The sequence below is a fragment of the Diceros bicornis genome, chromosome 34, assembly GCF_020826845.1.
Source record: "Diceros bicornis minor isolate mBicDic1 chromosome 34, mDicBic1.mat.cur, whole genome shotgun sequence".
Classification (NCBI taxonomy): Eukaryota; Metazoa; Chordata; class Mammalia; order Perissodactyla; family Rhinocerotidae; genus Diceros; species Diceros bicornis.
The window spans coordinates 19,402,835-19,417,091 of NC_080773.1; the positions used below are offsets into that span (position 1 = coordinate 19,402,835).

At 57.6% G+C, this 14,257-nt stretch overlaps 2 protein-coding genes across 9 annotated transcripts; one reads left to right on the forward strand and one right to left on the reverse strand.

Moving 5' to 3' along the window:
• Positions 1–251: 251 nt before the first annotated feature.
• ZNF296 (zinc finger protein 296) lies at positions 252–3,989 on the reverse strand. The gene is made up of 3 exons (XM_058529549.1): positions 3,613–3,989; positions 3,244–3,393; positions 252–1,326 (listed from the first exon to the last, which is right to left on the reverse strand). The coding sequence occupies exons 1-3, from the start codon at positions 3,908–3,910 to the stop codon at positions 353–355; spliced, it is 1,422 nt and encodes a 473-aa protein (XP_058385532.1). The 5' UTR covers positions 3,911–3,989; the 3' UTR covers positions 252–352.
• GEMIN7 (gem nuclear organelle associated protein 7) lies at positions 3,222–14,246 on the forward strand. Of its 8 annotated transcripts, XM_058529554.1 has the most exons (3): positions 6,319–6,456; positions 8,662–8,805; positions 13,501–14,246. In XM_058529554.1, the coding sequence occupies exon 3, from the start codon at positions 13,509–13,511 to the stop codon at positions 13,902–13,904; it is 396 nt and encodes a 131-aa protein (XP_058385537.1). In that variant the 5' UTR covers positions 6,319–6,456; positions 8,662–8,805; positions 13,501–13,508; the 3' UTR covers positions 13,905–14,246. The 8 variants fall into 8 exon arrangements, with proteins under 8 accessions (XP_058385538.1, XP_058385536.1, XP_058385541.1 ...); XM_058529555.1 differs by lacking the exons at positions 6,319–6,456; positions 8,662–8,805 and adding an exon at positions 3,222–3,413; XM_058529553.1 differs by lacking the exons at positions 6,319–6,456; positions 8,662–8,805 and adding an exon at positions 3,222–3,353.
• Positions 14,247–14,257: the final 11 nt, after the last annotated feature.

Sequence of the window (14,257 nt, forward strand, 5' to 3'; positions counted from 1 at the left end):
TTGCCCAGGGGCCTCTGGTGACAGGTCCAGGCCTCTCCCCACCCTCGCCTCGGCCCCTGCCCTGGCCTCGCCCACTCCGGGAACCGGGACCGCGGCTTTCTGTGCCAGTCCTGCTGTGCCCCAGGCACTGGGGGCTGGCCTTTCCCCTCACCCCCACATTCCAAACCGGTCTGTCCAGCCGTCCACCCCAAGGAGGCCAGCCTCCCGCCCCACCTCAGACACCCCAAGAAAGCCAGATTCCAAACCGTGTGTGACTAGGGGGAGGGAGGGAGACTTTACTTCAAGCAGAGAGAAGAACAAGGCAGTCAACAGAAGTGACAGTCGCAGGGGCAGCAGAGGGCATTGCTGCTGCTCAGGCCTCCCCGGCCACCTCGGGGTGCTTCTGCTGCAGGTGTTTGTCCAGGGTGGCGCGCAGGCCAAAGGGCACACAGCAGTGGGGGCACTCGAAGCGGGTGCCGCCGGGCCCCAGGCCGTGCATGCGCAGGTGGCGGTTGAGCTTGCTGCTCTGGGCGCAGGCGTAGGGGCAGAGCTGGCAAGCGTAGGGCCGCTCGCCCGTGTGCGAGCGCCGGTGCACCGTGAGGTTGCTGCTGTTGGTGAAGTGCTTCCCGCAGAACTCGCAGCTGCCCCCCGGCCCGCGGCTCTTGCCCACCGGCTTTGACTCCTTCTTGGGTGATGTCTTCTGGCTCTTGGCGGGGTCAGTTCTCTGTTCTTTGGTGGCAGCTCCCCAACCATCCCCGCCAGGGCCCGCCTGAGCCCCGCCGCCGGGAGCCCCAGGCTCCTGGACACCTGCCGTGGCGGCGGCCCCAGCCCCCTCCCCACCGCTGCACGGGAGAGTGCTGGCCGGGGCGGCCGCGTGGACGGCGGGCTCCGGAGGGGCGGCGGAGGCCTGTTCGTCGCTGCCCTCGGCCCTGCAGGGGCTCTGGGGCTGCAGCTGCCGGTGGGTCTTCTTGTGGCGGTTGAGCTTGCTGCTCTGGGCGCAGGCGTAGGGGCACTGGTCGCAGGCGTAGGGCCGCTCGCCCGTGTGCGAGCGCATGTGCACCTTGAGGTTGCTGAAGGAGCTGAGGGTCTTGGTGCACACGGGGCAGGTGGGGCTCCGCCGGGCAAGGCTGCTCACGCGGGGGCCCTTGGCCTCGGCTTCTGGCCCCATCACTGCCGACACGGCCGCTGCCACCTCGGCCAGGCCCAGCAGCGGGGCCTCCGGGGACTCGGGCTCCGTCTGGTAGATGGACAGTCCGTGGTCCCACTGGGCGTGGCGTAGCAGCTTCCAGGCCTCCGTGAACTGTCTGCCGCAGCGGAGGCAGCTCAAGGCCTTCAGGTCCTTGCCTCCTGCAGGGAAGAGAAGAACCAGGTGTCAGTGGGACAGGGAGGAGTGACAGCAGTCACAGTGCACAGCTGCCAGCTGGACACCCCCGTGGGAAAGGCTCCATTCGAGGGCGAAAACAGCGCGAGCAGACAGGCGAAACCCTGTGCAGGGGGAAGCCGGTGTCAGAGAAGCGGGTGGCAGGACGAGCGTCAGGGAAGGTCTGTGGAGTGGGGGATGAGGCCACGAGGATTCCTTTCGTGTGCTTGTAAATCTTGAAGAAAAAGTTAAAAGCGAAAGCAGAGTGAGGGATGGGGGAGCGCTCTTGTATTGAGACAGGAAATAAGACCTCCATCTTCCAGATGGGAAAACTGAGGCAGACACATTTCCCCGAGGTCACACGGCTTGCAAGGGGTGGGGCAGGGGTTTCGATTCAGAAGCCTGGAGAGTGGGAGACAGGTTTTCAAAAAAAGGTGGTTGGTTTGATAATAAAACCAGCTCTTGATTACTGAGCGAGTTTCTGTGCCAGGCCCAGAGCTCGTGGGTTCTGTGTATGATCGTTTCCCTGCCTTACAGAAAAGAGGACCAGGGTCTGGATGGGGGAGAGGTGGGGGGGAGTAAGCTAGGGCCCCCTCCCTCTGCATGGACCCCACATTGAGAGCCCTCTAAACTGGAGGTTTTCTCTAGACCCTCCAGGGGCTATCAGTAAGGTGCTTCCTTAGGTTCACTTGTGTCTATTTTTCAAAGGCTAGACAGTCTCGGATGGGGGTGGCTTTCCTGATGAGACACCAGGATCCAGAGCAGAGGCGGGGGCTGGAGAGGGTCAGCCTGGCCTGACTTAGCACCCGCCCTCCTGCTCCTAGCTGCGTGACCTTGGGCAAGAAGTACCCGTCTCTGAGCCTGTTTGCTCATTTGCTAGATTATGGGGCTCCTAGGGGTCCTCTCTCTTTCAGGGTTCTTGTGACCTTGAATGCAGAACAGCTGAGAGTTTTGGTCCACCTGAGCCCTTAGTAAACATTAGCTGAGCCCGAGTGGCTGAGGGGCCCACATTCTCCAAGTCCACGCATCCCCGGGGATCTTGGAGTGTTTCCTTCCAATGATTCCATCACAGCCCCTCCCTCTCGGGACAGGCCACCCTCCCTGCTCCAACTTTGCAGGTAATTCAGTCACGGCTCATCCTCCCCTCCCACCACAGGGACCCTCCCTCCGGCCCAGCCCTGAACATAATTCCATTTCTCAAAAACCCCAGGAGCACAGGGGCCAGGGGCTAGAAATTCGTAGGTTCGGATGAGCCCCACAGCCCACACTAAGCAAAAGCTGACCATGAGCTTAGCACACGTGAAGGGTTTAATTCTCTCCCAGGAGAAGGAACCCAGGTGTCCAGACACCCAGGACCTGGTTCACCCGGGGCTTCCCAGCATATGGGGCTGGGAGAGTCCATCAGGGCGGGAGGCCAGAAGCCCCTTCCTTGGTTCTGAGCAAATGCACCAGCACCTCGATCAGAAGTGACAAAGAGGTGGGAGAGAGTGGCAACATCCCCCTTCCAGCTGGCCTCCACTCCCCCTCCCCCAGGCTGCTGCCCTCCCCAGAGGTGCCCCCTACTGCCACACTGGTCCAGCCACCTGGCCAGTTATTTCTGGCCAAGGGGAAGGAGAAGTGAAACCAGATTGGGGGTGTGTGTGTGTGGCAAATCCCCAGACCAGTCTTCTGGGGCTGGCCACACCCTGTGGGCGGCCCTCCCTCCCTGCCCAGCCCCCGCCCGCCACCCCCCCCCCCCCGCGGCCCTAGGACAGGGCAGGCCCCGGCCACGCCTAGGCTGCACCCGATGGGGAGCGAGAAAGGGGAAGTGGTGCTCACTGCGCCGCCTGTCCAGCTCAGCCTCTTCTCCCACAGGAAGCCGGGCCCTTTAACTTCACAGGGGCACTGCATCCCGCTGGCCTCACCTGAGCCCTGGCGGGGGCTGGGGCCTCTGATGAGCTGACAGCCCAGCTTCTTGTGGTCCATGAAAGCGGTGATGGCCTCCAACGGGAAGGTCTGCAGGCAGCGGCCGCAGGTCAACAGATCTGGGTGTTTGTCGGTCCAGGGCTGGCGGTCTGCAGGGAGGAAGCGGGCGGTGAGCGTGGGGTGGGGCCACGATGGGGGCTGGGGGTTCCGAGGAGGAGGGGAAACCCGCAGGTCAGAAGGGGGCCTGGAGACCAGGACCGGCCTGGGAAATAAGGCAGGGGCGGGGGTCGGTGCCCGGAGGAGGGGGTCCCACGCGAGAGGGGAGGGAGAGGGAGGAGGGGCCCGGGGCAGGGGCAGGGGGCGCTCACCGTGCGGGTTCGGGATCAGCGGCGTCCACAGGGCCCACGGGTTCCGCGCGCCGAGGGCGTGGAGGGGGCCCCCGGCGGGCACGGGGCCGGGGGAGTGGCGGGGTTCGCCCTCGAAGCGCCCCGGTGCGGGCACTTCCTCCGGGGAGACGGGCGCCAGCCCCGGGGCCTGTAGGGGCCGCGCGTCTGGCTCGGGCTTCACTTCGATGATGAGGTCCGGCATCTCCATCTCGTCGTCTGGGGTGGCGGCGGGCGCGGGGTCCACTCGGCGGGGCGTGCAGCCGGCCTTGCGGCGGGACATGGGTCACGGGCCGGGCGGGCGGGCGGGCGGGCGGAGGACACGCGGGCCGTGCGCGCTCAGACCCGGACGCTCAGGTGAGTGACTGCGGCGACTCGCCGCGAACTCTTACACGTGCTGGGCCGGCCCAGGCTCCGCCCCCGGGGGCGGGGCCTCACGGGAGAGGACGAGCGGCCCCGCAGGGGCCCCGCCAGCAGCCAAACTCAATCAAGGCTGGGCCCACTGCCTTGGCTCAGTGACCAGCCCTTAACGACACCGAGTTCACGCCACCACGCGTAGCAGCTGTTCCTGATCCTGTTTTCCGGCTGGTGAAACTGAGGCACAGGGTGGCCACACATACCCCCAAGCGAGAAAACGGTAGGGGCCACGTTTCTAGCTGGGCGCCTAATAGTCATCGGGACTATTCCATTAAATGCTTTACAATAAAAATTCACTGGGCAGACATTTATTGAGCACCTACTGTGTGCCAGGTTCTGTTCTAAGTGCTGGGGGATACGGCAGGGAAGAAAACACAGTAATCCCTGGTCTCACGCAGTTTATTCGTTTGGGGAGACAGACTTTCCACAAGGTGATTACGTGAAATACAGAGTGCCTTCCAGGCTGACAAGTGCCATGGAGCAAACAAGCTAGGCAGGGTTATAAAGGGACAGGGTTACTGGGGTCGGGGGGGCTCTCAATTTTCCCCCCATGCCAGGGCAGGGCAAGGTGGAGTTGCCACCTGTGGGAGGTGAGGGAGTAAGCCAGCCAGCCTGTGTATTCAAGAATAACAAGGCGGGTGGGTACAGGGCTGGGTGACTGAGTTCCGTGAGAAGATGGGGTCAAATCCGAGAGGGTCTTTTGACCACTTTCAAGGCGTTTGGATTTCAAGACTGGAGGTTTTGTGCAGAGGAGGGGTGTGATCATATATACTTATTCTGCTCCTAGACCTGGAATCGCCATTAAAACCCAACAGCCAACTGTCATACCTCCCTCCACCCGGGCCTCCTTGAACTTCCCTCCTCAAAGCAGCTTTCTCTGATCACCGTTTGAAGTGGCATCGACACCCTGCCCCACCCTCCAACCCCTGCAAGTTTTCTTCTCTTCCTGACACCAACCACATCATAATATAGAACTGCTTGTTGACTGTCCTCTCCCTCCACCCACCCCCGGCCACACACACAAGCCCCCTGAGGTCTGGGCCAGGGTCTGTCCTCCCCCACGTGTCCCCAGTCCTGCACTGAGTCGATTTCACATGCTAATCTCCTGGAGTGCTGCTCCAGGCCTGAGGGTTCCTCATATTGTTATTCAGGTCTCAGCTCAATGGTCCACATGAGAGCAGAGGACCTCCCTGACCACCGGATCTAAGGTAGCCCCACCCTGCTGAAGGCCTTACAATTTACACTCCATGACCTCCATCTGTCTCCAGTTCCTCCCGGGCCTCCGTTTCCCCATCTGTTACCTGAGGTGGCGTCCTCTTCCCTGCCACCTCTTCTGACCACCCAGTTAGAGAATCTCCCCTAACCCTGCCACCCGCCATCCCATTGCCCTTATTTTATTCCTTTTACATCACTCATCAAGAAGGATCTTGATGTGTTCACTCGTGTATACCCCATTCTGCCCCTCCCAGCCCCCTGGAATGGAGGTTCTGAGAGGCCAGGAGCCGAGTCCATCTTGTTCTCAAATAGATCCCCTCCCTACTCGTTCATAGTTCAGCCAACAAATACGGATTAAGGTCCTGCTAATGCACAATCTTTCAATAGATATTTGCACAGGGCCTGTGTGCCAGGCACTAGGTCCTGGCCATCTAGTGGGAAGCAGAGGCCCCTGCCGTAGTGAAACCGTGTGGAAGAAGTGAATTCTGTCTGAGCCCAGAGCAGCAGGTCCCACGCCATCCCAGGACAGAGCATCTGCCTTTCAGGGCCTCAGTTTCCTGCTCTGTAAGATGGGGCTGCAGGACAAAACCACGGCCTCTGGTCCATCCCAGCTGCTGTTCTCCTGGTGCATGGCTGCTGCGAGCACGATCTCAATGCTTCAGCTAGGGGAGGTGGGGTTCGGCCTGGAGGTGAGGAGTGGGAGTGTGCACGTATAGGCGATGGGGATGCAGAGACCGAGCTCTGCCCTTGGCTCAGCCGGGCGGAAGTCCTCCCCTCTCTGAGACTCAGTGTCTTCTTCCGCAAAATGGGCATCCCGGACGCCCCAGCCTCGCGGACTGGCGGATCCGATCCAGGCGCCCGGCCCAGCGGCCGGCGGCGTGGTGCCCGGGGCTGCGCCGGCCTCCGAGCCTGCGAGCCCGCCCGCGACCACGTGGGGCGGCGGCGGCGGAACCCAGGCGCGGCGGCTCGCGGCCCGCCCGGGCCTGTGCAGCGGGGCACCGGCGGAAGTGGGGCGCCGGCCGCCGCGGACCTCGGTGAGTGCCAGGTGGTGGCGGGGGTGGCGAGCGCGTCCCCTGTCTGTTCCCGGCCCGGGACACCCACCGGCTTGCAAGGCCGCGAGCGGCGGGAAGAGGCAGGCTCTGCTCCCCGATCGTCCGCAGCAGGGACCTCCCGCCCGGGAAAATAATAGCGACGGCGGTAGTAGTAATCAGGGCAGATCCTCAGCCTCCCGCCTTTCCTGGGGTGGAACCTGACCGGAGCCGGGAGCTGGGAAGAAGGTCCAGCCCAGGGCGGAGCGGGAGTGGACGCCTGGGGGCCGGGAGGACCCACTTAGTATAAGAAAAGGAGAGCGGTGGGTGGCCGGGGGAACTGAAGGGAAACTGACCGGCCCAGCGGGCGGATGGGGGCAGAGGTCTATGCTGGGGGTTCTGACCCCATTTGAGTAAATTGCATCCAGACAGGAGCCGCCCTTGGGGTGTGTGCCGACAGGTCAGCACCATGGTTAGTTAGGTCTGGGGTCTTCCTGTTAACTGGTTACTCAGCTGGTTCCCTCCCCTGGCAACTGAAGGGTCAGCTAAATGCTCGCCCACTGGGCTGATCGGTCCCATTTTCTTGAAAGTGAGCACTGAGGCCCAAGGAGGGAGGTGGGGGCATCTGCCCCAGGTGTTGACCCAAGGGATGATGGGCTCTTGAGTCTAATTAATTAGTTTTTCAAGTAGTGGGGGGTGGGTTTGGATGTTTTTCCTGAAACATGAGGGCAGGAAGTCCTTGGCTCGGATTCTGAAAGGATAAAAGGGCTCTGGGGCCTGGTCACCAGAGAGAGTGGATCATGCTTGCTTTTACCTTCTTGGGCACACCCTAGGTGACCTTTCTTAAACCAGCGTCTTATCTGGTCACACCTTGGCTCCAAAACCTGCCAGGGCTCCCCTGTGCTGGCTGGAAAAAAATCTGCCCTTTGCTTAGGGCAGGGGTGATGGCCTCGGCTCATTGTCTGACCGGCCTGGGTTTGCCCCCTTTTCCTGCGTGTCACCAGCTTAAACTCTGTAAGTGATTTGGCATCTCCCCCTTCTGGTTTCCTGTTCCAGAAATGGGATTGCACTGGTATGACCAAATCTCCCTTTGTTTTTTTTCCCCTAGTGGGGAAAAGAAGGCCCTACACTGACCCACCCTTAATTTTGTTTATCCAGAGATTTAACATCATTCTGTGGCCGCTTGCTTAATTCAATCAGTCCTTTATTAAGTGCTAACCCTAAAGATTCGGGTGTTTCTCTTAAGACGCTCAAGTGTTAACCTAGGCTGGGGAGAGCCCCAGGGCTGATGACCCTGGACTAAGCTTGAAGTGCAGTGGTCGGATAAATGAGAAAATGTGTATATCCCTTAATCCCATTTAGTGGGGTAGTGGTCAGATAAAGAAACGTATGTGTCGCATAATCCCATTCACTGTAGTCTTCCCCATCAGGCAGAAATCTGGGGAGTCTTCTGGCTCTGCTGTTTCCCTCCGTCCCTCAGCAAATTGTGAGGGCTCTCAGCCTTCAAAACCCTTCAACCCTAATCTGAACTTCTCCCCACCCCGACTGTCCCCACCCTGTCCCGGGCACCACCATCTTCCACCCGGACAGCTGCGGTGACTTCCTCACGGGCTCCTTGCTTCCCCTTTGTCCCCCACAGTCCATTCTCTGTGTGGAAGGCGGAGGATGCTGTGAAAACCGAAGTCGGGTCCTGTCCCTCCTCTGCTCAGAACCTCCCACGGCTCCCGGCTCTCCCTGAGTAGAGGCCCAAGTTCTCACTGCGTCCCTCAAGGCCCTCGCTTGATCTGCCCCTGCCCCCACCTCCACGCCAGCCTCCTTGCTGTGCCTCAAAGTCACGCTTCCATGGGCTTTGCATTTGCTGTTCCCGCTGTCTGGAATGCTCTTCCCCCAGATCTCCACACGGCTCAGTTTCTTATTTCATTTAGGTCTGTGCTCAGTGTAACCTTATCAGAGAGATAGTCCCTGAGTGCCCTTCCTGGAAGCCACCTCTTGCCCCCCCCAGGCCGGGCCAGGCGGCCCCTGTCCCCTCTAGGCTCCTGAAGCCTCCGGCTCCTTCATTCCAGCCCTGCCCACTCTGGGTCATCATTGTCTAGAGACAGGTCTGTGTCACCCACTGGACTGTGAGCCCCTGAGGGCCAGGCCGGGCTGGGCAGTTTCACTCACAGCTGTGTCCCCAGCGCCACCCAGCGTGGGCTGGCACCGAGCAGGCACTCCGATAATGTGTGTTGATAATGTGGATGGGTGAATCTTCACGTTCCTTCAACAAATATTTCTGGAATCCCCCTGTTGACCAGGCCCTAAGTGGGGCTGGGGGTGGAGTTATAAGTGATCAGACTTGGCCTCTCTTAAAGCTTTACATTCTGTGGCAGAACAGACAGCACAGAGGTGAACAAGTCAGTGCATACTGTCAGGAGGAGATCGTGCTATGAACAAAAGATAATGCAGGTGGAGAGGCTCCCGCTTCCCTCCCTGCTAAGGTGATATTTGAGCAGCAACCTGAGTGAAGTGAGGGAAAAAGGTGAGCCATGTGTCTGGAAATATATATATATGTCTCCCATCTGGAAGAGGGTTCCAGACAGAACAGGAAGTGCAAAGGCCCTGGGGCAGGAAGGTACTTGGCATGTTCAAGGACTTATAACAGAGAGCAAAGGGTAGAGGGGTGGGAGATGAGGTCAGAGAGGTGATAGGGCCTTGTAACCATTGTGAGGACTTTGGCTTTTGCTCTGGGTGAGGTGGGAGCCATGGGAGGGCTCTGAGCAGAGGAGGGACGTGATCAGACTTAGTTCTAGCAGGATCCCTCGGATAGCCGTCTGGGGAACAGACTGTAGGGTGAAGGTGGAGGTCTGGAGCCCAGGGAGAGGTGATTGCAGTAGTCCAGATGGAAGGTGATGGTGGCTGGACTGAGGAAGGGGCAGAGTGGAGGCGGTGAGGAGTTGCCAGATTCTGGATGTGTCTTCGAAGGTGGAGCTGACAAGCTTTACTGATGGATTGGCTGTGTGTGGGAGAGAAAGTCAGAGTCCAGGACACTGTGGGGTGTCCTTTGCCTGTGTGATCAGCAACCCCCCCCAAAAGATTCTCCCGACAACCCTAGGAGTCTTTTCTTATGCCTCATGTCACAGATGAGGACCCAGAGCGAGGACGCTGCTCGCAGAGTGGCAGTGACCTGCCCAGATCCATGTAGTGGATCCAGGAGGGCTGGGACCCCCTGCTCTCCCCAGCCCATGCCCCCATCCTCTCTGCCTGGTGGGAGCTGTGGCCTGCCACCTGTTCTTGTATGGCCCATGAGCTAAGAGAGGATTTTTTTTTTTTAAGAATATTTATTTATTTGTGTGAGGAAGATGAGACCTGAGCTGACAGCTGATGCCAATCCTCCTCTTTTTGCTGAGGAAGACTGGCCCTGGGCTAACATCCGTGCCCATCTTCCTCCACTTTATATGGGACGCCGCCACAGCATGGCTTGATAAGCAGTGCGTCGGTGCGCGCCCGGGATCCGAACCCGGGCCGCCGGCAGCGGAGCACACACACTTAACCGCAAGCCACAGGGCCGGCCCTACGAGAGGATTTTACATTTTTAAGTGGTTGGAAAACTTTTAAAAAATTTTGTGGCATGTGAAATTATATACGGTTCAAACATCAGTGTCACAATAAATAAGCGAGCACGGTTACTTGCTTTCTTGCTACTATGGAAGAGTTGGGTATTTGTGGCAGAGACCCTATGGCCCACGGGGCCTAAAATATTTATGATTGGGCCTTTTACAGAGGAAATTTGCTGACCTCTGCCATATATTCTGCTAATAAGGATTCGATTTAGGCCACCTGTGGTGGCGTCCGATCAGGAGGACTTGACAGCTAGTTACACAGGGGCTGGGAAAGGTCTGGGCTGGGGACAGAAAGAGGTCTGGGGAGTGAGTGACGGTAAGGATAGGAGAGGGGGTTCAGAGTCCTGAGGGGGAATCTAATATTTGTTAAAGGACATAGAAGTGTTACAATAGGCCCCTTCCTTTTTTTTTTTTTTTTTTGCTGGGGAAGATTAGCCCTAAGCTAACATCTATGCCAGTCTTCCTCTACTTTATATGTGGGTCACCGCCACAGCATGGCTGATGAGTGGTGTAGATTGGCGCATGGGATCCGAACCCACGAACCCCGGGCCGCCGAAGCAGTGCACACAAACTTAACCGCTATGCCACCAGGCCGGCCCTGTGCCCCTTCCATTTTAAAATTATAATTTTAAAATTATTTTGGATAGGTTCTACAAATACATGGTATGGAATTCAGAAGGTACAGAAGGTAGACCTTTCAGAGTCTCTGGCCCCGGGGTCTTCATGGGCCGAGTGACTTGTGTATTTGCAGTTTTCTTGGATGCTGTCAAACTGCCCTTCGGGGATCGGTGAGGCTGTGAATATGTTCACCATTCACCAGCCATCTTTGCCCTCCCTCCACCTGTTTGTCCACATCAGTGGTTCTCAACCAGAGACGATATTATTTTGTCCCCCAGGGGACACGTGGCAATATATGGAGACTTTTTTTTTTTTAAAAATGGCTTTACTGAGATCTAATTCTCCTCCCATACTGTTCTCGGAGACGTCTTTGGTTGTGACAGTGGGGGTGGGGGTCGGGGACGCTACCAGCATCTAGTGGGTAGAGGCCGGGGATGCTGCTAACATCCCGCAGCTCTACACAGGACAGCCCCCACACGCGACAAAGGATGATCCAGCCCCAATGTCACTAGCGTCGAGGTTGAGAAGCCCTGGTTTGCAGCCGTGGCCCATCTCCCTGCAGGGACTTTTCTAGCAAGAAGCTCACAGTGGAGCTGGAAAGACAGGAAGAGCCTAACAAGAAAAAAGACAATCTCAGTCCCCCTCATCCCAGCATGGGAGACTGGGTGCCTAACACTTGTCAGTCACTTCAGTTAATCCCTTTAGAGAGGAGGGGACTGAGCCCCAGGGAGAGAGGCAGCTTCCTGAAACAGGTCCTTCTCTCTCTCCTCCTACCCGCCAAGCCAGCGTTTCCCTATATGCCATCAACATCACTGCAGTGGTGTTCAGTGTCTTCCAGGCATATGCTCAACAGTGTCTATTTGTTGTGTCATTTAGTCCCCATGACAGCCCTGTCAGGTTGGTCCTCTTAGCATCCCCATTTTACAGATGAGGAAACCGAGGCACAGACTGGTTAAGCAACTCACCCCAGGTCACACAGCCGTACTCATAATAACAACAGGAACTAACTTTATGGAGAACCTAGTACGTCCCAGGTCCTGCCCTCCACGAGCCTGTTGAATCCTGATAACAAGCAGAGGTGGCAGTTGGTGGCATTTCTCCACACAATGAAGAGGAAACTGGCTCTTGATGGGGGTCACCCAGCTCAGCAGGCCTGGAGCTCGATCTTCACTTGGTTCATTGGTGCAGGAACAGTATTTCCCAAGCCTGGTCTCTGTGCCACTCAGTGTTCCGGGAGCTGGGGATACAGCAGTGGGGAAAAAGCCAGGTCGTGCCTGTGGGGAGGCAGCGTCCTGCCGGGGAGAAAGACCATCAGCAGAACAGTAAATATACACAATCATGTCCGGGAGACAAGCGTGCTGCAAAGAATGACGAAGCCGACCGAGTGGGTGGCGGGAGCTGAGGGGTAGATCTCTAAGACAGGGTGGTCAGGGAAGGGGAAAGGAGATAGAGGCAGAGGGAACAGCAAGTGCAAGGGCCTGAGAAGGGGCAGTGCCAGGCGAGCTCGAGGACCCGCGAGGAGGCCAGTGTGTCTGGGGTGGAGAGAGCAGTGTGGTGCGCCACGAGGGCGCCGGCAGGTTCAGAGCCTGCAGGGCCTTGAGAGCTGTGCTGAGGACTTTGCCTTGACTCTGAGTGGGATGGAAGCCAGGGAGGGCTCTGAGCAGGGAGGCATGCGATCTAACTCGAGTCCTACCAGGTCCTCTGGCTGTGTGTGGGGACAGACTGGCGGGGGTTAGGGGGTGAAGGCGAGGCACGAAGTGATGGTTCCTGGACCAAGATGTTGGCAGTGGAAAGGGTGAGAAGTGTTAGGTTGTGAATGAATAAATATATATGTATGTCCCCCCTCAGCCTTTCTTTGTCTTTTATGACTTCGATTTTTTTTTTGGTGAGGAAGATTAGCCCTGAGCTAAAATCTGTTGCCGGTAGTCCTCTTTTTGCTGAGGAGGATTGGCCCTGGGCTAACAGCCGTGCCCATCTTCCTCTACTTTATATGTGGGATGCTGCCACAGCATGGCTTGATAAGCGGTGTGTAGGTCCATGCCCAGGATCCGAACCTGTGAACCCCGGGCCACTGAAGTGGAGCGTGTGAACTTAACCACTGCACCACTGGGCCGGCCCCTGACTTTGATATTTTGGAAGAACCCAGGGTAATTTTCCTGTGGAATGTCCCTCAATTTGAGTTTCCCCATGATTAGATTCAGGTAATCCATTTTGGGCAGGAATACCACAGAAACGGTGCCCTGTCATCCCATCAGGAGGCACCTGGTATCCGTCTGTCCCATGACTGTACACGTTGGCTTTGATGCCTAAGTTAAGGTGGGTTTCTCCACCATAAAGTTACTTTTCACTCTTCACAATGAATAAATATCTTGTGAGGAGGTACTTTAAGACTATGTAGATGTCCTGGACCTCATCAGACCTTCATCCACAAGTTTTAGCATCCATTGATGGTTTTAGCTGCCGTTCTACAGTAAGGAAGAATTTCCCTTCTCCCCTTTACTTATTTATTCATTGATTTATTTATAATTAGTGTGCACTCCTGGATTTCTATTTTATTCAGTCTGTAACTATCATTATTTTAATGTTCAATCGTTCCAGACTTTGCCAGTGGGAGCCCTTTCCAGCTGGCCCCTGTGTGGTTAGGAATTTATCTGGAAGCTGGCATTTCTTGATGGATTGGATAGGCAGTGTGTGAGAGAGGAGAGGAGGCTGGGGTTCATTCGTTCAGCAAATATTTATTGCCAGGGACTGGGGATGAAGCTGTGATGAAAGAAGTCAGAAGTCCCTGCTCTCCTGGACCTCGAGAACCGTGGTGCCCGTTCCTGGGAAGGGGGGACTGGCAGAGGGCTGGCGCAGAGTTGAGGAGGGGGAATCAGGAGTGGGGTTTCGGCAGGTGAAGCTGAGATGCGGTAGACAAGCCTGTGCTCCCAGTCCTCTCTCCTCCCGCAGTCCCACACTCCCCACGTAACGGCTCCCTGCTCTTCTTCACCCAACAGCCAGGACAATGCAGACTCCGCTGACCATTCCCATGCCTGTGCTCCGGCTCCCCCGGGGTCCTGATGGCTGGAGCCGAGGCTTCGCCCCCGGCGGACGCAGGGCCCCCCTGAAGCCAGAGGTTCCTGGAACCCCGGAGTCTCCCATGGTTCAAGAATCTCAGGAATCCCAGGAACAGCGGGCCCGAGCAGCCCTTCGGGAACGCTACCTCCGCAGCCTGCTGGCCATGGTGGGCCGCCCTGTGAGCTTCACATTGCACGAGGGCGTGCACGTGACTGCTTACTTCGGGGCCACCGACCTGGACGTGGCCAACTTCTACGTGTCGCAGCTGCAGACTCCGATAGGTGTGCAGGCCGAGGCGCTGCTCCGCTGTAGTGACATCATTGCATACACCTTCAAGCCGTAAAGACACTATGATGTTCTGCCTGAGGCCTGGCCACAGGATCCCGGCCCTCCGAATGTTCCTGAGCCCAGAACTCTGGGCCCCATAGAGTTCGGAACTCCCTGGTTATTTTGAGCCAAGCTCCAAGCAACTCCGGCTCCTTGGAACCTCCAGGGTCTAGTCAGTAAAATTCTGCACCAGGAGTTCCAGATCGTGTTGAAAGGAAAGCTCTACCTCGCAGAACTCTAAGCTCGACAGAAATATGGGCCTCCTGCCAGTTCCTGAAGAGTGGGGCGGGGGAGAGGGGAATAAGGGAAGGCAAATCGCAGAGTGGTTAACTGTTGATTAAAGAAGTTGCAAAGTTCAGACACCCTGAA

What these genes read in the sequence shown, in the direction of transcription:
- ZNF296 (XM_058529549.1), bottom strand. Translation starts at nt 3,910, where the DNA reads ATGTCCCGCCGCAAGGCCGGCTGCACGCCCCGCCGAGTGGACCCCGCG. An exon ending in GCTGATCCCGAACCCGCACG is followed by an intron (nt 3,394 to 3,612) that starts GTGAGCGCCCCC and finishes TCCTCCCTGCAG; the next exon opens with ACCGCCAGCCCTGGACCGAC. An exon ending in CAGCCCCCGCCAGGGCTCAG is followed by an intron (nt 1,327 to 3,243) that starts GTGAGGCCAGCG and finishes TCTTCCCTGCAG; the next exon opens with GAGGCAAGGACCTGAAGGCC.
- GEMIN7 (XM_058529550.1), top strand. Translation starts at nt 6,065, where the DNA reads ATGGGCATCCCGGACGCCCCAGCCTCGCGGACTGGCGGATCCGATCCA. An exon ending in GCCGGCCGCCGCGGACCTCG is followed by an intron (nt 6,294 to 13,500) that starts GTGAGTGCCAGG and finishes TTCACCCAACAG; the next exon opens with CCAGGACAATGCAGACTCCG.